At 54.8% G+C, this 21,516-nt stretch overlaps 2 protein-coding genes across 2 annotated transcripts in view; both read right to left on the reverse strand.

Annotated features, from left to right (window-relative positions):
- Window positions 1-21,506, reverse strand: part of LOC127475026 (olfactory receptor 14J1-like) — a 38,872-nt gene extending 17,366 nt beyond the window's left edge. The window contains exon 1 of the mRNA XM_051796328.1: window positions 21,473-21,506. Within this exon, the coding sequence (XP_051652288.1) occupies window positions 21,473-21,506 (34 nt within the window). The remainder of the gene's footprint in view (window positions 1-21,472) is intronic.
- On the reverse strand, window positions 14,242-15,888 carry LOC127474885 (zinc finger protein 239-like). Its single transcript, XM_051796206.1, has one exon. The coding sequence runs from the start codon at window positions 15,683-15,685 to the stop codon at window positions 14,717-14,719; it is 969 nt and encodes a 322-aa protein (XP_051652166.1). The 5' UTR covers window positions 15,686-15,888; the 3' UTR covers window positions 14,242-14,716.
- Window positions 21,507-21,516: the final 10 nt, after the last annotated feature.

A 21,516-nucleotide genomic window follows, 5' to 3' on the forward strand; every position in this document is an offset into this window, starting at 1 on the left:
CTCTTCTCCAACCTCAACAATCCCAATTCTCTCAGCCTTTCCTCACAGCAGAGCTGCTCCATCCCTCTGATCCTCTTGCTGGTCTCCTTTGGACTCACTCCAACAGGTCCATGTCCTTCCTGTGCTGGAGCACAGAGCTGGAGGCAGCTCTGCAGGGGTGACAACATTACAGCCCTGTGTGTTCCAGCAAGGACACTGTGGAACCTCCTGGAGTAAAGGGGCCATTGTGACACTGTAGGGCCTTCTGGAGCTAAAGGAACCCTGGGACACTGTGGAATCTCATGGAATCAAGGGAGCATTGTGACAGTGTGAAAACTCATGGAATTAAGCGGCCATTGTGACCCTGCAAGGCCTCATGGAACCAAAGTAACACTGGGACACTGTGGAAACTCATGGAATCAAGGAACCATTGTGACACTTCAGGGCCTCATGAAATCAAAGGAACCCTGGGACACTGTGGAATCTCATGGAACCAAGGGTCCATTGTGCCATGAAGGGCCTCTTGGAACCAGGGGAGCCCTGAGACATTTTGGGACCTCATAGAATCAAGAGGCCAGTGTGACACTGAGGAAACTCGGGGACTCAAAGGCCACTGTGACACTGCAGGGCCTCATGGAACCAAAGGAACCCTGGGACTTTTCAGAACCTCATGGAATCAAGGGGCCATTGTGACACTGCAGGGCCTCATGAAACCAAAGGATTCCTGGGACACTGTGGAATCTCATGGAACCAAGGGGCCACTGTGATACGTGGGGCCTCCTAGAACCAAAGGAGTCCTGAGACATTTTGCAAACCCATGGAATCAAGGGTCCATTGTCACACTGCAGAGCCTTATGAAACCAAATGGACCCTGACACTCTGTGGAACCTCATGGAATCCAGTGGCCATTCCCACACTGTAAAATCTCATGGATACTCTCAGGTTCCCATTATTAAGAGACATCTCTGACCAAATTCAGCTGCAAAGGAGACCATGTGCCAAAGGCAGCAGTCCAGGTTTGATTTAATAGTAAATAGGAGGGAGAGAGAGAGAAAGAAATAGAGAGAGAAGAAGGGGGTGGTGGGAAGCCAGAGAGAGAGAGACAGAGATGAAGTAAATGTATCACACCATGGAGATCCCTGAGGCTCCCACCAGTCCTTCTTCACCCTGCTCTGCTCGGTGGAGGGTCCCCAAGTTGTGCTTCTGGGCTATCACTTTTATACAGCCCAAGCCCTGGGTATTCAGGGGGGTAGATGCTGTTCCCACAGCTTGGGCTGGCACATCTACAAGGACTTGCTTCCTTTCCCACAGCTTGTCATGGTGGGAGTTTTGCCCACTGTGCTTCCAGTCTGCAGGTGGGAATCTTTGTCTGGATGGGTTCCCCAGACCTGCCTTACCAGCCCTGGCTTCCTGTTGGGGCTGTCTGCTCTTTCCCACACTCTGCACAGTGCAATTCTGTCCTGGGGGCTACTTCCAAAGCTTCACCTCTCTTTAGGCCTTGGAATTAAATGCCTTCCTGTTTGCCACCAGTGCTTGTGTGTTGTGGTGCCTCATGGGATTTTCCTGCTTTGACAGTGTTTTGAGACAGTTCATTGTGCCCTTCAAGTCCTTCCATGTGCACACACACACACACACCACTCTCACCAGTGTCTGGCTCTCCAAAGAACACAAGCCCTGATGATTTGTAGCTCCCACTCCAGTGGTTGGCACTTGGAGCTCCCTCCGTACCCAGAGCTCAGAGCTCCCTTGTGCCAGAAAGTTTAAAGATATTGTACCTCATTCTGCCAAGACAACCCTTGGGAAAAAGTGTCCCTCTGTGTTTCCTTGGATCAGAGCACTCTGTTGTCATCTTCCAAAACCTTGGAGAGCTCCCAGAGATCTCCCAGGAAGGAATTTGGGGCCTCAAGCACATGACCCATATATAGAGGCTGAGGACTCAGGGGTCAGTGGTGTGAAGATTGAGGACAGTAGAGGAGCAGCCTGAGAGGTCTGGAAGGGGGGTGTCAGAGCTGGTGGAGCTTTTCTTCCTGTCAGAAAACAGCCTAAGAAAGAACTAGTGCCACCAAGAGCAGCTGGGGTGGCCTAGACTGGTGACAAGAAGTCAGAAATTTCCCTCCAAGGTCAGTGTTGTGGTGCAATATGTCACAAAGAAGGAGTCTGGATGAGCCCAAGGCTTTGTGTGTGCAGGAAGAGCCAGGGAGGACGCAGAGATGTCAGTGCAGGAAGGTGCCAGCCAGGTGGGGCAGCCGGGGGGATGACGACAGCCTGCAGGGAAAGGGGCAGGGCATGGACACCGTAGGACAGCCTGGGCTGGAGAGGAGACAGGCATGGGGAGAAGCTGAAAGGCCCTGACACAGCCACCTTCTGCAGGCCTTTGGCCAGGGCTGCTGTCTGTGCCCCTGATGCCAGGAGGAGACAAGTGCCCCTTGCAGCCCTGGGGCCTCATGGCCTCCTTGTCCCTGCTCAGCAGCCTGGCAGGTGCCACCCCATGGTCCTGCCCTTGGCACTGCACATCCCACATCCCAGTGCCCCAGGAAGAGCCCTGAGGAATGAGGCAGGGACAGGATGTCCCTTCCCAGGGACTGGGGGTCAGCGCTTGACTCTTTGGATTAACGAAACAAGTCAAGGTTTATTCAGCATCAGAGCCACCTTTCCCTTGCTTGTCCATCATTGTCATCACTGTCTGCAGTTTTCTGCTCTAAATGGAACCTGGGGAAATGTTCTCAGTTATACCCCTCAGTGAGACTCATTAGCACTACAAGAAACTTTAGTGTTTGAATCTCACTTTGACTTCCTGAAAAGTTGTTTGAACTTCCTCTCAGGGACTGAGTCTCATGTAAACAACATCAAAGTCCCTTGAGGGTCATGAAATGCCTGGGGCTGTTGCTGTGCTGCTGAGCTGGGCCAGGCTTCTGGCACACAGGGAGCTCCTGGTAAGCAAGAAGAGCTTCAAAGAGACAGCTCTGCTGGTGAGCAGCTCCTCTTCACAGCCCAGCAGGGCTGAGGGCACTGCCAGGGCAGCTCAGGGACACCAGCAGGGCACAGACAGAGCTTCAAGGGGCTCAGCCCTGGCAGGAGGGCTGAGAGCTCCCTGCAGGAGGAATCTTGGCAGGGCTGCACATGGTGAGTCTGTGGCTGCAGGGTAGTGAAGGGGCAGCTCCTGGAGGCATCTCCTAAAGCTGGCCCAGCCCCAGCTGATGGGATGGGTGAGCAGGGGCTGTTTTGGGACAGTTTGGAAGAGCTGTGAAGCCGGGGGTGCAGCCAGGGCTGCCCAGGGCTGTGGGGCAGAGCAGGGTCCTGCAGCCCAGGGTGCTGTGCTGGGCAGGGACTCTGCTGCCTGCCAGGGGCAGCTCTCAGCCGGCCCGGGGATCTGTTCCTAGGGCTAGGGCAGAAGGGCTGTGGGCAAGGGGCAAACCTGGCAGCTGACGGAGGATCTTTTCCATGTCTTGGTGTTTGCAGGGTCAGACCTGCTCACAGCTCCAGACCACTACACCACATTGAATGGAGAATTTTTTGCAAAGCTCACAAAAGACAGGGGCTACAGGAAAGGAATTAGTCCTGAGGTGTGTTTCCTCCTTTGGCATTGTAGCATAGACATTGTTCTCTCAGTTCAGGAGGCTGCACTGAAATTCCAACTCTTTTACTCTCAGAGGTGAATATTTCAGGCAGGATCAGAAATGAGCACAGGACCCTGGGCAGTGCTGAGCCTTCCCTTGGGGGTGGGCACTCTCCTGTGCCAGCCCTTGTCTTCCCTGCAGGAGGGCTCCTGTCCTGCTCTGTCCAGCACAGCTGCACCTCTGGGTTGGCACAGGGGACACTTCACAGAGCTGACCTTGGAAACAACATTGTCCTGCTCTCATCACTGCATTGTGGATGTAGTTTTCAATATTTGTTTGTGTGAAATCAAAATGAATGCAGTACAAGGTAAAGAGTATGGCAGATGGGAAACAGGCTAAAAGACTCTGCAGCTCTCCTGGCTCTGCTTTTAACCACAGAGATTTGAGCCCTTTTGTCTCTTGTCTTTTCTAAAGATTCTTCAAATTTTTAGCAATAAAAATGGGAATTTTTACTCATAAAAAGAACACCCTGAAGATTTAATGGTTAAACATATCTAACAGAAGAATTATTCTAAAGACCATAGAAACCTCTGTTCTGCAGACCACACTCTTGTGAGTAGAGGGGTCAGAAATGGAGCTTTTCTATTAAAGGTGGGTTACATCTGACATCCCTTGTGATCATCAGAGCTGTCACAAACCAGCTCCATGTCGCCACTGCAGCAGAGCAGAGCTGAGCCCTTGGCAGCACATGGGCAGAATTCTTGTTGCTCACACCACTCTGAACCAGCAAAAGGGAAATACAAATAGTTTGGGGGGATTACTATGAGAGATGGAGTATCTTTGCTGAGAGGCATATCTCCTAATTGTTCCCTGTCTTTTCCTTTTCTGAACAGATCCTGTGCTAAGGAACAGCAAATGTCCAACAGCAGCTCCATGCCCCAGTTCCTCCTCCTGGCATTTGCAGACAGGCGGGAGCTGCAGCTCCTGCACTTCTGGCTCTTCCTGGCCATCTCCCTGGCTGCCCTCCTGGCCAACGGCCTCATCCTCAGCGCCGTAGCCTGTGACCACCACCTGCACTCCCCCATGGGCTTCTTCCTGCTCAACCACTCCCTCACAGACCTGGGCTGCATCTGCACCACTGTCCCCAAAGCCATGCACAATTCCCTCTGGGACAGCACAGCCATCTCCTACATGGGATGTGCTGCACAGCTCTTTTTCGTTGCCTTCTTCCTTGCAACAGAGTTTTCCCTCCTCACCATCATGTGCTACGACCGCTACGTTGCCATCTGCAAACCCCTGCACTACGGGACCCTCCTGGGCAGCAGAGCTTGTGCCCACATGGCAGCAGCTGCCTGGGCCACTGGCTTTCTCAGTGCTCTGCTGCACACAGCCAGTACATTTTCCCTGCCCCTGTGCCAGGGCAATGCCCTGGGCCAGTTCTTCTGTGAAATCCCACACATCCTCAAGCTCTCCTGCTCACACTCAGGCTACCTCAGGGAAATTGGGCTTCTCTTGTTTACTGTCTCTTTAGGACTTGGTTGTTTCATTTTCATTGTGTTCTCCTATGTGCAGATCTTCAGGGCTGTGCTGAGGATCCCCTCTCAGCAGGGACGGCACAAAGCCTTTTCCACGTGCCTCCCTCACCTGGCCGTGGTCTCCCTGTTCCTCAGCACTGGCACATTTGCCTACCTGAAGCCCCCCTCCATCTCCTCCCCATCCCTGGATCTGGTGGTGTCAGTTCTGTACTCGGTGGTGCCTCCAGCACTGAACCCCCTCATCTACAGCCTGAGGAACCAGGAGCTCAAGGATGCCCTGAGGAAAATGATGACTGGATGCTTTTCAGGAGCAATAAAAAGCCAGTTTTCTGGTGCATAGCATTCAGAATGGGACTCCTTCATGGCCCAACCTTCCTGCTCAGTATTTTCATGGAGGTCATCAGGTTCTTCTGGCAATATTTCTGTACAATTAAATATTGTTATACATCTGCCTTCTAATTTAGTTTCTATTCATTGAATTGGACCCAGAGATATATAACTGATGAATTGTACTCTCTGACTATTTTAAAAAAATAAAGGACCCTGCAGTGCACTCTTTGTCCGAGACCCTTCTTCTTAGCTGTTCCTAAAGGACAGCACACTGCAGGACAGGGGGTATTTGCAAACAGCAAGGGGACAATAATCCCAGCCCAGCAGCACTGCCAGGGAGCAGCAGTGCTTGGTCTTTCCAGAGCTGCTCTCTTGCCACTTCCACACTGTCCTCCTGAGCCCCTTTCTCCCTGTAAGGCCTGAGTGCTCTCTGAGCACAGTCCTGGGGGCTGGAAACCCTTGGAGCACAGGCAGGGACAGGTCCTGGGAACTTGTGAAGCAGAGCTGGGCTCCCTTCCAGCATCTCCAGGATGCTGTGGGATCTTCTGAGGGCAGTGTATGTACTGGGTCACTTCTTCTGTCACCTTGCTCCAGGGCTGGAACTCTCCTGCATTGACACCATGACACTCCTGCTCTCTGCTTTCCAGGTTCCATTTTCAGATCCAGTCTTCCCCTCCTGTTCACAGGGACATCCTGGGAGTGCTTCAGAGCTGCCATCCTGGGGCAGCTCCTGCCCAGCGTGGGCAGGCACAAGGTCTCTCCAGCTGCTCCTCTCCCCTCCCCAGTGCCACTGTTTTCTGCAGCCTCCTCATCCTTGCCCAGCACAGCCCTCCTGGCACAGTTGGACACAGCCCTTGTTCTACCCCCTCCTCAGGCACCTGCCCAACCCCCTCAGCTCCAGCCTGATGGCCACAAACCTTCAGGGCAGGGAGGCACTAGGGAAAATGCTGAGGAAACCTTTCAGCTGCACTCAAATCCAATTGGAGGGGTTGGCCTCGAGGAAGAAATCCCTTCTCATTCTCCAGAACTACCAGGACAGCTTGTGTTGTGTCCTGGGCATTCCTCTCAAAGTGTGGGATATGGAAAAGGTTTTGGTGTCAGGGATATTGAGAAGGCTGGGCAGTGTCACTGGGAGACTCTCCCAAACCTTTGGAAAGGCCAGAGCCATCCCAGAGCTTCCTGGGGCCTTGGCAAAGGCAGACATGGAACCAGTCTGCAAACAGGGCAGCAAGGAGGGTTGGCAGAGTTCCAGACTGCTCAGGCTCAGTAGGAAAGGGGATAGGGCAAGTCCTCCTGCAGCCATTGCCAGGCATGGGAAGGACAAGGCAGGGATTGCAGAACCCCTGTGGGAGGGAATAGAAGGGGATGTTGTGTGCCCAGACTTTTTCAAGGCCCTTGACGTGGTGTCCTGTGGTCTCCTTATGGCCAGAGTGGTGAGAGCTGGACTGAAGAAGTGGAAGATGTGGTGGGTGGGAAGTTGGCTGAATGAAGAGTGTCAAATAAAATCCATGGTACAAAGTCGTTTCGGCAGCAACTTCCTGGTGAAATCCCTCAGTGACCAGCCTTTGAACACCAATGCAGAAGATCTCTCTATATAATGGGACAAAATGGATTTTTGAGTCCTTTGTGGATGATTCCAAATTTCAGGGAGCCCTTGAGCAACCCGTCCTGGTTTAAAGACACATATTGGGGCGGGAACTGCAATAAAATGAATTCACTCCTCTTTTATTCCCCACCAGTACAAGGAGACAAAATATAAGGAGCTATAAGTGAGAAAATAAGAGTTTACTGACAAGAAATATAGCAGCAAACCCAGCAATACCAACAAAACAGTTCAAAGTTACAACAGAGAGAGAAACTGCCTCCTCTCTCCCCCCTGACCCAACTCCCTTTTGTAAACAGATAAAACCAGGGATCAACACGTGCCTCCCTTCCCCCTTTTCTTCCTAAATGATCAAAGAACAAAAATTAAACCAAGGGAAAGATTGAGCAAAGCAAAATCTGGAAAACTCTCTGGTCTGAGATCAGTTGTGCTGCCCAAGAACACGCTGACTCCAGAGGTGTCCAAGCGGGGCAGAGCCGGCGACTCCGGTCCATGCGGCGGCGGGGGGGAGGCAGCGGCTCTGCTTGATCCCATGGAGTTCTGGGCAGGCACAGTGGCCCCTTGGTTCCAGGAGGTTCTGAGATGTCTCAGGGTTCCTTTTGTTCCAAAGAGACCCCGCATGTCACAATGGTCCCTTGGTTCCATGAGATTCCACAGTGTCCCTGCATTCCTTTGGTTCCATGAGGCCCTGCAGTGTCACGGTGCCACTTGATTCCGTGACGTTACAAAGAATCAGAATGGTCCCTTGATTTAAGGCCAACTGCACATGGGGCTGCCTTGGGGGGAGTGTGGGCACCCAGACAAGGGAGTTGTCACCCCCCTGGACTCAGTCCTGGGGTCACCACATCTGGACTGGTCTGTCTGTCTGTGAGGTTCCCCATTCTGGAGGAATGAGGAAGAACTGGAGAGGGTCTAGAGGAGACCTGACAGGATGGAGCTTTTCTCCATATTGGAAATAGAATGAAATCTCCACAAAGAGTAGCATGGAAGGTTCAGACTGAAGGTGAGGAAAATGAAATATCTCTCAGTGGGAACCCTTGTCGTGCAAGAGGTCACCCAGAGGGAGTCAGGATCAGCCCATGGCTTTGTGTGCCAGGGAACAGCCAGAGCTGGTGCAGAGACATCAGGGAGGGTCTAGAAATGCTGCTGGGAGGGGGTGGGAAAGCAGGAGGGGTGTGTGCAGCCTGCAAGGGCAGAGCAGCAGCAGGGCCAGGGCAGGACAGCCTGCAGGAGAGATGGCCAAGGGCTCTGGCAGGGCTGCAAGGCCCAAAGGCACCCAGGCCTTTGTCCCCTTGCCTCTGGCAGCTGCCTCTGCCACTCAGGCCACCACAAGACACTTGCCTGGCAGGTTCTGCACTTGGTTTCTGCCTCGCCCCTCCCTCAGGAGCCTGGCAGGGGTTGCCCAGTTTTGGGCCTTTGTTGTTCCTCCCCCTGCCATCCCAGTGCCCCCCAAACAGCCCTGAGCCAGCCGGGAGGGACAGGATCTGCTGGGCCAGGGCCTGGGGCTCAGGCCTTGGCCTTTGTGCTCCACAAAACCAAGGCAGGCTTTGCTCAGCATTGCAGGGGCCTGCCCAGAGCCTTTGTCTGCCTGCACTCCTGGCCTCCAAGGAGCTGCTCCAAGGAGTCCCTGGGGAGGCTTTGGCAGTGCCTGCCCTCAGTGGGGCCCAGCAATGCTTCAAGGCACTTGCACTTTGGCTTCTGACTTCTTCAGCAGCTGCTTCAATCTTCTCTCAGTACCTCAGGATCATGGGCTGGGCTGCAAACACACAGTGGGGCTCATTAAAATGCAGAAATCCCTCAGGATCTCTTTGTCTTCCTTTAATTGTCTTCAAGGCAATTTCAAAACAAGTCTTCGAAGTTTGTACTTTTTTTGTTTTAATTCAATTATGGATATTTTTTAGTTCAGAGAAGAGGTGATAGAGGTGTTCTCCAAGTGATCTTGATGCTGAGTGTCTCCTCAGGAGATCCACACTGACCCTGGATGATCAACCTTGCTCCTCACCCCCCAACCTCACCAGTTCTGACATGGCCCATCTTGGACTGACAGCTGATGCAGCTCCAAACACACTGTGGGACCCATTAAAACACTAAAAACAAATTATTTTTCTTTCTTTAATTGTCTTCAAGACGTCAACAACGAATTTGAGTTATCTTGTACTTTAGCTAAGGAGGAAGATTTTAAAGTGGAAGTCATGAAATATATATATATTTTTATGAAAGGGAATGATTTACACAGAGCCTTGGGATGCAAGAAGGTCAGGGTGAAAAGGATTTAGACACAAAGATAAGGGGGCAAAAGAGTTTTGAAGCACTTAATCATTGACCAAGTGAGCAGTTTTCAAGTGATTCAATAGCATTTGCCACAATTTTAACAGTGAGTGAATTATAGATTCCCAAGAACAACATTCACCCCACAGTCAATTCACACCCACACCCAGGCAGAGACAAACATCACATCTCTCCTGTGATATCATATAATCCCTGTGACGTCACATCCTCCCCTGTGACATCACAGCTCTCATGTGACATCACATCTCCCCATGACATCACACCTTCCCTGTGACATCACAGCTGCCCTCTGACATCACACCTCCACTATGACATCACATCTCCCCTATGACATCACAACCATCATATGACATCACTTCTGTGAAATCATAACATCTCTGTGATGTCACATCCTCTCCTGTGACATCACAACTTCCCTATGACATCACAACTCCCCTATGACATCACACCTCTCCTTTGATATTGTATCATCCCTGTGACATCACATCCTCCCCTCTGACATCACATCCTCCCTGTGACATCACATCCTTCTTGTGACATCACATCCTACCTATGATGTCACATCTATCATATGACATCACATCCTTTCTGTGACATCACATCTCTATGACTTCACATCCATCATATGACATCACACCTCTCCTGTGATATCACATCCTCCCCTGTGACATCACATCGTCCCTGTGACATCACACATCCCCATGATATCACATCTCCCCATGACATCACATCCAGTGTCATCCAGATCCATCCCAAGGTTGGGGGTGTGTGTGAGACAGGCAGAACCACAAATGCCTGCACAGCCCAGAGCAGTCAGTGTGGGGCTGTGCTTGCTGCTGCAGAGACCCCTAGGGAACAAACCCAGGAAGGAGTTTGGGGGGGGTGTCCCTAAGGAGGACACTTGCCTTATTATTCTTATTATTTGTAATATCTTACAGATCTATCACACAACACCTAAGGATGGATTTTATAGAATATGTGCCATAGATATTTGGGTTGGGTCTGGCTGAGCTGCAGTTCAGTTCCCCACAGCAGCCCTCCCAGGGCTGGGCTTGGCATTGGCAGCTGGAAGGGTGTTGAGAACACCCCAGTGTTTTGGCCACTGCTGAGCACAGCACCAACACTGGGACATTCCTTCCTTAGCTGAGGGCGAGAGCCTGGCAGGGGACCCAAGTAGGCCAGCTGAGCCCAACTGACCCAAGGGACATTGCAGCCCATGGGAGGTCAGCTCAGTTCTAAAAGCTGAGGCCCGGAGCAGGAGGGGGGTATTCATTGTCTGGTGGCTGCCTGCTGAGGAACCGTCCCGCGGACCCAAGCCCTGCTCCTGGGGAGTGGCCGACCATGGCTGCTCATGGGAAGCAGAGAACAAACCCTGCTATCTTTTGCTTTAAATAAACTGTCTTATCCCAACCCACCAGTTGTTTTTTTTCCCACCTTACTCCCTCCCCTGTCCTACTGAGAAGGGGAGTAATAGAGTAGCTGGGAGGGCACCTGGTGTCCAGCCAAAATCAACCCACCACACACCTGAACACTTCCAGAGACTCCACCATCTCCCCGGGCTACTTGTTCCAATGCCTGAACACTCTCTTAGTGGAAAAAGGGGTTTTGAATATCTAATCTAAGCCTCACCTGATGCACCTTAAGGCCGTTTCCTCTCTTCCTGTCACTAAAGACTTTGCAGAAGAGACCGATCCCCACACCCACTAAAACCTCCTTTCAGGTCATTGCAGAGAGCAATGAGGTCCCCCCTGAGCCTCCCCTTCTCCAGACTCAACCAGCCCAGTTCCCTCAGCCGTCCCTCAGCAGACATGTTTTCCAGAGCCTTCCCCAGCTCCGTTCCCTTCTCTGGACACGCTCCAGCCCCTCAAGGGCCTTTTGGCACTGAGGGGCCAGAACTGGACACAGCACTCCAGGTGGGGCCTCCCCAGTGCCCAGCACAGAGGGGCAATCAGTTCTCTGCTCCTGCTGGCCACACTCTTCTCCACAAAGGCCACCATGCCCTTGGCCTTCCTGCCCCCCTGGGCACACTCTGCCTCATATCCAGCCGCTGTCAAGCAGCACCCCCAAGTCCCTTCCTGCTGAGCAGCTCTGCAGCCCCTCTGCCCCCAGCCTGGAGCATTCCAGGGGTTGTTGGGAACCAAGGGCAGGCCCTGACACTTGACCTTATTGATCCAGCCTGTCCAGATCCCTCTGCAGAGCCTTCCTGCCCTCCAGCACATCCACACTCACACCCAACGTGGTGTTGTCCACGACTTTCCTGAGGGGGCACTTGATCCCCTGGCCCAGATCATCCACAACGATGTTAAACAGGAGCAGCCCCAACCCTGAGCCCTTGGGAACCCCACTAGTGACCGGCCCCACCTGGATTTCCTTCCATTCCCCACCACTCCCTGGGCCATCAGACACTTTGTCACCCAGCAAACAGTTCCCCGGGCAAGTCATGAGCAGCCAGTTTGTGCAGGAGATGCTGGGGGAGATGGTACCAAAGGCTTTCTGGAATTCCAGAGACACATCCCTGCCTTTCCCTCAGCTGCTGAGCGGGTCCTTTGTCAGAGAAGGAGATGAGGTTGGTCAGGCAGGACCTGCCTTTCCCAACCCCACGCTTGCTGGGCCTGATCCCCTGGTTGTCCTGCCCCTGCCATGGGATGGCACTGAGGAGGATCTGCTGCATGGACTTCCCTGGTCCTGAGGCCAATGGGACAGGCCAGGAGTTGCCCAGATGCTCCTTTTGGCCCTTCCTGGGGATGGGCATCCCATTTGCTTGTTGCCAGTCAGCTGGGACTTGTGCAGTTGTGCAGCACTGCTGGGGAATGAGTGAGAGTGGCTTGGCCAGCTCTTTCTCCAGCTCCCTCAGGACTCTTGGCTGCATCCCATGTGGGCCCAGGCACTTGGGGGGGTCTCACTGGCAGAGCAGGTCACTGACCATTTCCTCCTGCATTGTGGGGGCTTCACTCAGCTCCCCATCACCAGCTTCCAGCCAAAGCCTGCCTGCCAGGTATCCAAGGGGTCAGTTCTGCTGCCCCTCCTTCCTTCCCCCACAATGGAAAACTCCCTCATTTTGGGTCCCTGTGCCCCAGACGGCTCCGACCACCACCTCACCCACCAGTCCCACAATCATGGAATGTTTTGGCTTTGGAGGGGCCTTCAGGAGAATCTCAGGACCCTCAGAGGAAAGATTTCCTTCCTACTATCTCCTCCAACCCTTCCCTCTACCCGTGTGAAGCCACTGCCCCTTGTCCTGTCACTCCAGGCCCTTGTCCAAAGTCTCTCTCCATCTTTCTTGATGGTTCCTTTCAGGCACTGCAAGGTCACAATTAGGTCACCCCAAAGCCCTCTCTTCTCCAGCCTCAACAATGCAAATTCTCTCAGCCTTTCCTCACAGCAGAGCTGCTCCATCCCTCTGATCCTTTTGCTGCTCCCCTCTGGACTCCAACAGGTCCATGTCCTTCCTGTGCTGGAGCACAGAGCTGGAGGCAGCTCTGCAGGTGGGGCAGCATTACAACCACGCATGTTCCAGCAAGGACATGGTAGAACCTCATGGAACCAAGGACCATTGGGACACTGCAGGGCCTTCTGGAGCCAAAGGAGCCCTGGGACACTGGGCAATCTCATGGAATCAAGGGGGCACTGTCACCCTGGCAAAACTCCTGGAATTCAGGGCCCATTGTGACACTGCAGCTCCCCATGGAACAAAAGGAACCCTGGGACGCTGCAGAAACTCATGGAACCAAGGGACCATTGGGACATTGAGGGGGCTGATGGAATCAGGAGGCCATTGGGACAATCCAGGGTCTCGTGAAATCAAAGGAATTCTGGGACACTGTCCAACCTCCTGGAATCAGGGTTCCTGCTGACATGTGTGTCCTCCTGGAACCAAGGGAGCCCGGAGATATTTCTGAACCTCCCAGAATCCAGGGCCCATTGGGACCCTGCAGAACCTCCTGCATTCAAGTGCTCCTTGTGAAACTGCAGGCTCTCCTGGAACCCAAGGATTCCTGGAACACTGCAGAGCTCACGGAACCAAGGGGCCACTGTCCCACTGCAGCTGCTTCTGAAGCACAAGGGACCCTGGGACAATGGGAAATCTCCGAGAATCCAAAGGGCATTTTGGGACTGCAGGGCCTCATGGAACTAAAGGAACCATTGGAGACTGTGGAAGCTCATGGAATCCAGGGGCCATTGGGACATGTGGGGCCTCCTGGAAGCAAAGGAACCCTGAGAATTTCTGTGGGAACAAGTTAAGGCAGCAGCAGCTGCATTCAGTTAATCAGGATCAACAAAGAGTGTTTTGGCCTTGATTGGTATTTTCCATCCAGAGAGTGCTGTTTGCCAAAGTGGAAACCACTTGGAATGCCCTGCATGGTTTTTTCTCTGTGTTTTTCTCTGGTGGCTGAACACAGCCAGCACATGAGGGGAGGGGAATGTGTGGGATCACGGCACTGCTTTGGGGTCATGCTGGGAATTCTGGTGGACTAAAAGACAAAGCCCAGGCGCTGTTTCCAAAGGAACCCCAATGAAAGGGGGACACCGGAAAGATGGGTGGACAAGTCCCAAAATGGAACTCTGTGTGTGCAGCCTCATTTTCTCCTTCAGCAGCCACAGGAGAGAGGGCAAACAGTGGGGGTTGGGACCCCAAAAGTGTTCAGGGGGGAAATGGAGGATTGAGGGGACAGTGGGAATATAGAAGGAACGGGGAGAAGGGTGGAAAAGGGAGGGTTGTCTGGAGGGTCTGACGGTCCCATGGAGGTATTTGGGCACAGGGGGTTGGCAATGGGGGGTGGCCCCCCTGAGCTCCCAGCTTACTTTGGGGTGCAGGGGGCTGCTGGATCCAATCTCAGACTTGGGTTATGCCAACAAAACATAACTAAACCCAGTTTAGAGGAATTACAGAGGTGTGACTGAAACACTTTTGTCCCCCAGCTTTTAATGATGGCAAATCAGATCTATTGATAGAAATGAATTTATTTAGAATTACAAATGATCAGACAAAAGATCTTCATCAGAATTATTTACTGCACAACAGAAACACTAAAACTACCAGGAGTACAGCATAAGATAGGACAGTGCTCTACACTAAAGCAATTGTTGAAGCAAATCTACTCAAGCTAGCACAAAAGCACTAATTCTTAATTAGAGATGGATGGAACTCCCCCAGACCAATGCTGGTGGGGAGATCTCTGCTCTCAACCTCCAGCAGTGACCTTGAAGGGTCCCCAGCCAAGGCAAGAATCTCCCCACACACCCCTAAGAAGGGTTCTGTTGTCAGAACCTGCCCCTGGGAAAGGGGACTGGCCCATTCTGGTCAAAAGGGATGGACTGACAGTCACTGGGCTCCAGGGGTTGCCTCACCATCAGGGGGTTCATTTGGGGTGGAAGCAGCGGCCGAAGCTCTTCCCGCAGTTGGGGCACTGGAAGGGCTTCCCTTATTGGTGGGTCCGTTGGTGTGAGGTCAAGGTAGAGCTCTGGGTGAAGCTCTTGCCACACTCCCCACACTTGTAGGGCCTCTCCCCAGTGTGGATGCGCCGGTGTCTGACAAGGTGGGAGTTCAGTTTGAAGCCCTTCCCGCAGTCGGTGCAGCGGAAGGGCCTCTCATCCGTGTGCGTCCGCTGGTGCAGGAGGAGATTGGAGCTGGTCTGAAACCTCTTCCCACATTCCAAGCACTTGTAGGGCCGTTCCCTGGTGTGAATGAGGTGGTGGGAGCGGAGGTGGGATCTGTCACTGAAGCTCTTCTCACATTCCCCACATGTGTAGGGTCGTTCCCCAGTGTGGATGCGTTGGTGGGTGCGGAGGCTGGAGCTCAGGCTGTAGCTCTTCCCACAATCCCCACATGTGTAGGAACGTTCCCTGGTGTGGATATGCTGGTGGGTGCGGAGGGTGGAGCTGTCACTGAAGCTCTTCCCACATTCCCCACACCTGTAGGGCCGTTCCCCAGTGTGGATGTGCTGGTGGGTGAGGAGGTGGGTGCTCTTCCTGAAGCTCTTCCCACATTCCAAGCACCTGAAGGGCTTCTTCCTGCTGGGAGGCTGATCAGGGACCACCAGGTCAGAGCTCCCCCTCAAGCTCTGGCCGCCTTCCCAGCACAGGCTGGCTCTTTCCTCCTCAGAGCACCCTGGGCTGGCTTTGGAGCCCCTCCTGCGGGGGGATCTCCGGCCCTTTTCCTCCCCGCTGCCTTCCTGCGCCGGGGAGCCCTTCAAAACGGCCTCTCCCACCAGGCTCTCACGGGGGGATTTGTCCTCCGCGCTCTCCGTCCTCAGCTCGGGGCCTGGGGCAGGAAGCAAGAAGGACAGGCAGGGGATTTGCCTCCGGCCCACAGGGAAGGCCAAGGACATCCCCCCAACTCCGGCCCCGGCAGGACGGCGGCGCCAGCGGGGTTGTCCTGCAGCCGGGGCCATGCTGGGCTGACAGAGCCAGCACAACACCCGCCCAAAGGGGCACTGACTTCCTCCTCACCTGCCTGGGGGGCCCAAGGCATCTTCCTCTTCCTCCCAGCCTCCTCCTCCATCCGACCAAGCTTTGGGAAGGACAAATCCTGATGGGGGGGAAAACAAGGGCTGAGCTCGTTGGCTTGGGGGTTCCTCCTGCCCAAGTCCATCTCTAGAACTTACCAGGCCTCCTGTGACCATAAAGACCTCCAAAAGCCAAGATCCAACCCAGAAAAACCGAAACCACTGACATTCAGGCAAAAAACCCCCCAGAAATAGTGCGATGAACCTCTCACAAACTGCAAAGATGTGAGATTCAGCTAAAAATACTCCAAAATATCAAGATTCAGCCAGAAAAACTCTCCCAGAAGTTCCCCATCTCTGGTCTCTCCCCTCTGGGGTTCAGAGGGTCTCCCCTCTCTGGGAAGCTGGGGCGTCCCACTTAGGGATGCTGGGAGTGTTGGGGGTCCCAAGGGTCCCTTCTCTTCTGACTCTCGCCTTCGGGGTGCCGCGTTCCCAGACATTCCCCCTCTCCAGGTTCTCCACTTTGTTGTCCCGGGGATCCCAGGGGTCCCTGCTGTCCAGGTTTCACCTTCTCTGCAACCCCTCTCCAGGCTCTCGGGGTACTTGCAGCTCTCCCCTCTCTCCAGCCTCCCCTGCTCTCCAGGGATCAAGGCATGGGGACATCAAGGCTCCCCCATGGAAACCCCGCTCCTGCTCTCCCCACTCCTCTTAGCCACCCTCTCACACCCCTTTTCCATTGGCCCTTCAAACACTGACTCCCCCCCAGCTCCCTTTGGGGGTGACCCACCGCCCCTCACACTCCCTTTGGGGGTCCCACCCGCTCTTTTCCCTTCTCTCGCCCCTTTCCCATCGTGGCCGCTCCGCTCACCCGACAGTGGCAGGAAGGGCAGGGACAGGGGCGGAGCAGCAACAGCAACAGCAGGAGAACAATCACCCCCCATCCCATGGGTGCCCAGGAAGGAGGAACTCGTCCCAAATATCCTGGGGGGAGTGTGGGGGGTTGGGACATAGTCAGGCTGCCAGCACAGATTTCCCTGCAAAGTCTGCAGTGAGTCAAGCTCTGCAGAGGAGATTGTGCCCCATGGATGGGATTGCAGAGGCTCCCTCAGGTCCCCAGAAGGAATCAGCAACAAGGAAGAGACACAAAAGGTCCCCTCGAAAATTTCAGGGGAGTGTCCTGTAGGGAGGGGACAGTGTCACCCCACCAGGGCGGGGCTGGCAAGTGGGAGGCTGCTCCAGGGCTCTGCAAGAGGCCTCGTGCTCTGCTCGGCCCCAGACCTGGCTGGTACCAACACCCCCGGCTGCCCCCGGCCCTGGGCAGCTCTGCTGCCACAGGCTGTGCCCTCACCGTGGCCCTGCAGTGGCCCTGCCTGTCCCTCACCCGTGGCCCTGTCCCTTGGCTCTCTCTCTGCCAGCTCAGTGTGGGGCACACGGGCTGGGGGTCCCTCCCAAGCCCCCCGGGCAGCCGGCGTTGGCTGGGGGGATGTGAGGGCTGGGCCTGCTCAGCACAGCCCCGGCCTCGTGCCCAGCGCCTCTTTCCTGACCCACACAAGAGCTTCCTGCCCCCCCAGGGCTCCCCTGCTGCTGCCTCTGCTCCTGGCCCTGCCTTTGCTGCTCCCTTGGCTGGGGCAGCGGCTGCAGGGGGGGATGGCAGCAGCTTCAGCTCCACGGCACTTCCTGGGGGGAGCTCAGCCGGGGGGGACGGGCAGGGACCTGATGGGGATGGACAGGGGCCCAGCAGGGACAGCCAGGGCCTGCAGGGGAAGGCACAGGGACAACCTGGCCCGCACACTGCCACGGTTGTCTCTGCTCCTCCTTGCAGGCTCCGTGGCCAGGCACAGTTTGTGTTCCTGGGTGCCCACCATCTCAGCACTTGGAGACGCTCAAATCAGCGCCCGCAGCTCTGCAGCAAAGCCCCAGCTCACCTGGCACACAGGGGATGGACACAGCACCTGCTCGGGGATGGGCAGTCACAGCTTCTGTCTCTTCCCCACCACGGGGCTCTCCTTCCTCAGCAGCACCTCTGCCTTGCACTTATTCTCAGCCTCACCTCAGGGACAGCTCTGGGCTCACCTCCGCGCCACTTCTCAGCCTCACCTCAGGGCCTGGGCTCAAGGACAGGAACCTGCAGGGAGGGGACATCAGGTGCAAGCTGAGGGCTGCCTGCTTGCACTGGCCTCTGGGCTTCTTTCTCCTTCTACAACCATCCCACAACTCAGCCTGCTTTTCTAACACCATACATTTACAGACTAACCTTGGAGATAGATATGGACAGACATCTCTGTCACCCTGGGGATGGAGCCTCAAGCATGTGCTGCCATAGGAATGGCAATCACAGAATCCCAGAATCAGCTGGGTTGGAAAAGACCTCTGAGATCATCAAGTCCAACCCTGGATCCAACCTCGCTGTGCTTCCCAGACCATGGCACTGAGGCCACATCCACTCTCACCTTCAACACCTCCAGGGACGCTGACTCCACCCCTCCCTGCCCAGCCCATTCCAAGGCCTGATTACTCTCTCTGCAAAAAATTGCTTCCCAATATCCAACCTAAACCTCCCCTGGCACAGCTCCAGACCCAACCCTCTTGTCCTACTGCTGCTTCCTGGCAGAACAGCCCCACCCCCACCTGGCTCCAACCTCCTGGCAGGGACTTGCAGACAGTGATGATTCCTGCTGGGGACCTGAGGGAGCCTCTGCAATCCCATCCATGGGGCACAATCTCCTCTCCAGAGCTTGACTCACTGTAGACTTTGCAGGGAAATCTCTGCTCACAGCTTCATCCTGAGCACAAGGTCAGTTTGTATCCCCAAGTGCTGATCCAATGGGTGCCCTGGGATTGGAGCCTGGGCTCTAATTAACCTCTCCTGTGCTGCCAAACAGCAGGAGCTGTATGGCCAAGGGACAAACTGTGATCCCTGTCAGTGTCCATGGCCCCTGTCAGTGTCCTTCAGGGGAATTGGGAGGAGGAAATGAAGAAACCAGTTTGGAACTAAACTGGTGTTAAAGTGGGAAAAACCTCCTTCCATGGAAATAAAACTTAGACAGTTTTTCCTGGGCTGAACAAGCTCATTCAGGGATGAAGGACTGGGACTTCTGTGGACACTTGTGCTGGTTTCTTTGGACACTTGTGTTCCTTCAGAGAGCCCCTGGAAACACTCTGCTGTTCACTCCCAGTGCCACCAGTGCCTGGGTCCTGTCTGCAGCAGCAGATTGCAGTGGGACAGGAGAAATGCTTTTCTGAGCCTCTGGGCTGGACACAGGCACAGCCTGACCCTGAACCCAAGGGAAACAAAGACAAATTCCATGGCTTTAGATGGACCAAGGCTGGGGGGGTTTCCTGAGGGCAGCACTAACCAGACTTTTGTGTGAGTGTGTGAGACAGGCAGAAGCACAAATGCCTGCACAGCCCAGAGCAGTCAGTGTGGGGCTGTGCTTGCTGCTGCAGAGACCCCCAGGGAACAAACCCAGGCAATAGTTTGGGTTTATTCCTTGCTCTGTGTCAGTGGAATAGAATGTTCCACAGGAGCTCTGTCCCCCTCTGTGGCACCGGGTGGCTCGAAGCTGAAGAGAGGGAGGGGGTCAAGTGCAAGTTCCCTTCTGAAGTGTGTGTCCTAAGGAGGACACTTGCCTTATTATTGCTTATTATTTGTAATATCTTATAGATCTATCATACAACACCTAAGGATGGACTCTATAGAATATGTAGAATATATCTGATTATTGCTTTATCTGTCTGTCCAGACAGTTATTGTGTATGCAGAGAGATTGTATTTGAGGGATATGTTCCTCTCAATACCCTGTGAGCTCCAATCCCAAGGCCAGCAAATTCCTGAAGCTCCCCCTTCTGTGCCCTGCAGGTTTTGGCAGATTTGCAGGAGCAGGGGAATCATTCCCTGCAGCCCCTTTGCACTGTAGGAAATGGGAGCCCTGTGCACATCCTGCTGCCTCCAGATTCCATTCTGGGTGTGGGAACGACCCGGTGGGGAGCAAAGAAATGCCTGGTTCTGCAGGAGCTGCAGATGCTCAAGGGGCAGCAGGACCAAGTCAGGGGCCTGAAGGGGGCCTGGGGGGCTCTGGGGTGCGGGAGGGTCCTGGGGGAGCTGGGGAGGGGCTTTGGGGACTGGAGGCACAAATCAGGACAGACCAGTACAGACCAGGACAGACCAGTACCTCCTCACTGCTCCCCAGATCTCTCCTGGAGCTGGGCCACCTTGTCGTGGGACACCTGAGCCCCCCCCCCCAGTGCCCTCCCAGTACAGTCCAGTGCCCCCAGTACAGCCCACTGTGTTCCTGTCCCAGGGTGTGGGTGATTCCTCTTTGGGGGGGGTTGGAAGTGATTTGAGGGGGGGCTGCGGGAGATTTGGGGGGATCTGAGGAGTTTGGATGGGGATTTGAGGGTTTTGAGTGCCTTTAGGGAAGTTAAAAGACGTCTTGGGTACATTGGGGGGTCAGAGGTACCTATGGGAGGAGGGGATTAAAGGGAAAATGGGGGTTAGGGGACATTTGGGGGAGGTTAATGAGGCCTGGGCGGGCAGAGGAGGGGCTGCACCAAGATCAGGTGAGTCCTGAGACCCCTCCTGGTGTCCCCAAGACCCTCTTGGTGTCCCCAGTTCCTCCCTTAACACCCTGAGACCCCCCTGGTGTCTCCAATGTTCCCAGGGACTTCCCATAGCCCTAATTCCCCCCTAGGCACCCCGAATTCCACTGTCCACAAACCCCTCTCCACTGTCCCCAAGGCCATTCCATATGTCCCCAACCATCTCACCCCAGGAGCCCCCCCTGGACCCTCTGACCACAAAAACACCCCCACACACACTCATAGAAAGGCCAAGGGCATCTGGGGAAACATTGGGGAGAGTTGGGGGGCTTTGTAGGGCCCTGGGTGATTACTGGGGGATACTGGGATACACTGGGGGGAACTGAGGGACACTGGGAGGGCACTGGGAGGGACTGGGGAGTTACTGGGGGATTACCAGGACACACGGGGAGACACTGGGAGGTTACTGGGCCATACTGGGGGTTACTGGGTGCTCACTGCAGGATCACTGGGCCATCCTGGGGGGCAGTGGGAGGTCACTGGGACACACTGGCTGGACACTGAAGGGGTCAGTGGAAAGTCACTGGGATATACTGGGGGCACTGGGATCCCCTTACCCGGATGTGGTACATTTCCTCCCCCCGGATTTTGGGGGGCATCCCTAGGACTCCTCCTCCTTGGGACTGGGGAACCTCCTGAACCCACTGCTGGGCTTTAGGGGACCCCCCAAAATGCCCTCAAAACCCCTGAAATCCCCCCTCGACACATGAAAACCTTCTCAAGGTCCCCTCAAATGCCCTCAGACACCTCATCCCTCCCCAGCACCCTCTAAACCCTCTCAGTGACTCACAAAACCCACCTGGGATTCCCCAGTCCCCTTTAGGGACCCCCCAATCCCCCTCAGAGACCCTCAAAACCGTCTAAGACCCCGTAAACCCCCTAGCGACCCCAAAACTGCCTAAAAGGTCCCGCCAGGACCCCCAAACCTCCTCAGAGACCCCCAAACCCCACCTGGCACCCCCCAAATCTCCTCAGAAACCAAAATCCCCTCAGAGACCCCCAAACCCCTTCAGGAACCTTCCACCACCTCCTGAGTCCCCTCAGGACACCGAACTCCCTCAGGGACCCTCAAAACCTCCTCGGTTATCCCCGCACCCCCCCGCTAAACCCTCCCGAGCCCCCCGGGGGACTCACAGCGCTCAGAGCGAACCGCAGGCCCCGCCGCCATCACCGAGTCC

The sequence above is a fragment of the Manacus candei genome, unplaced genomic scaffold, assembly GCF_025592945.1.
Source record: "Manacus candei isolate 608988 ecotype Guabito, Panama unplaced genomic scaffold, ASM2559294v1 h1tg000045l, whole genome shotgun sequence".
Lineage (NCBI taxonomy): Eukaryota > Metazoa > Chordata > Aves > Passeriformes > Pipridae > Manacus > Manacus candei.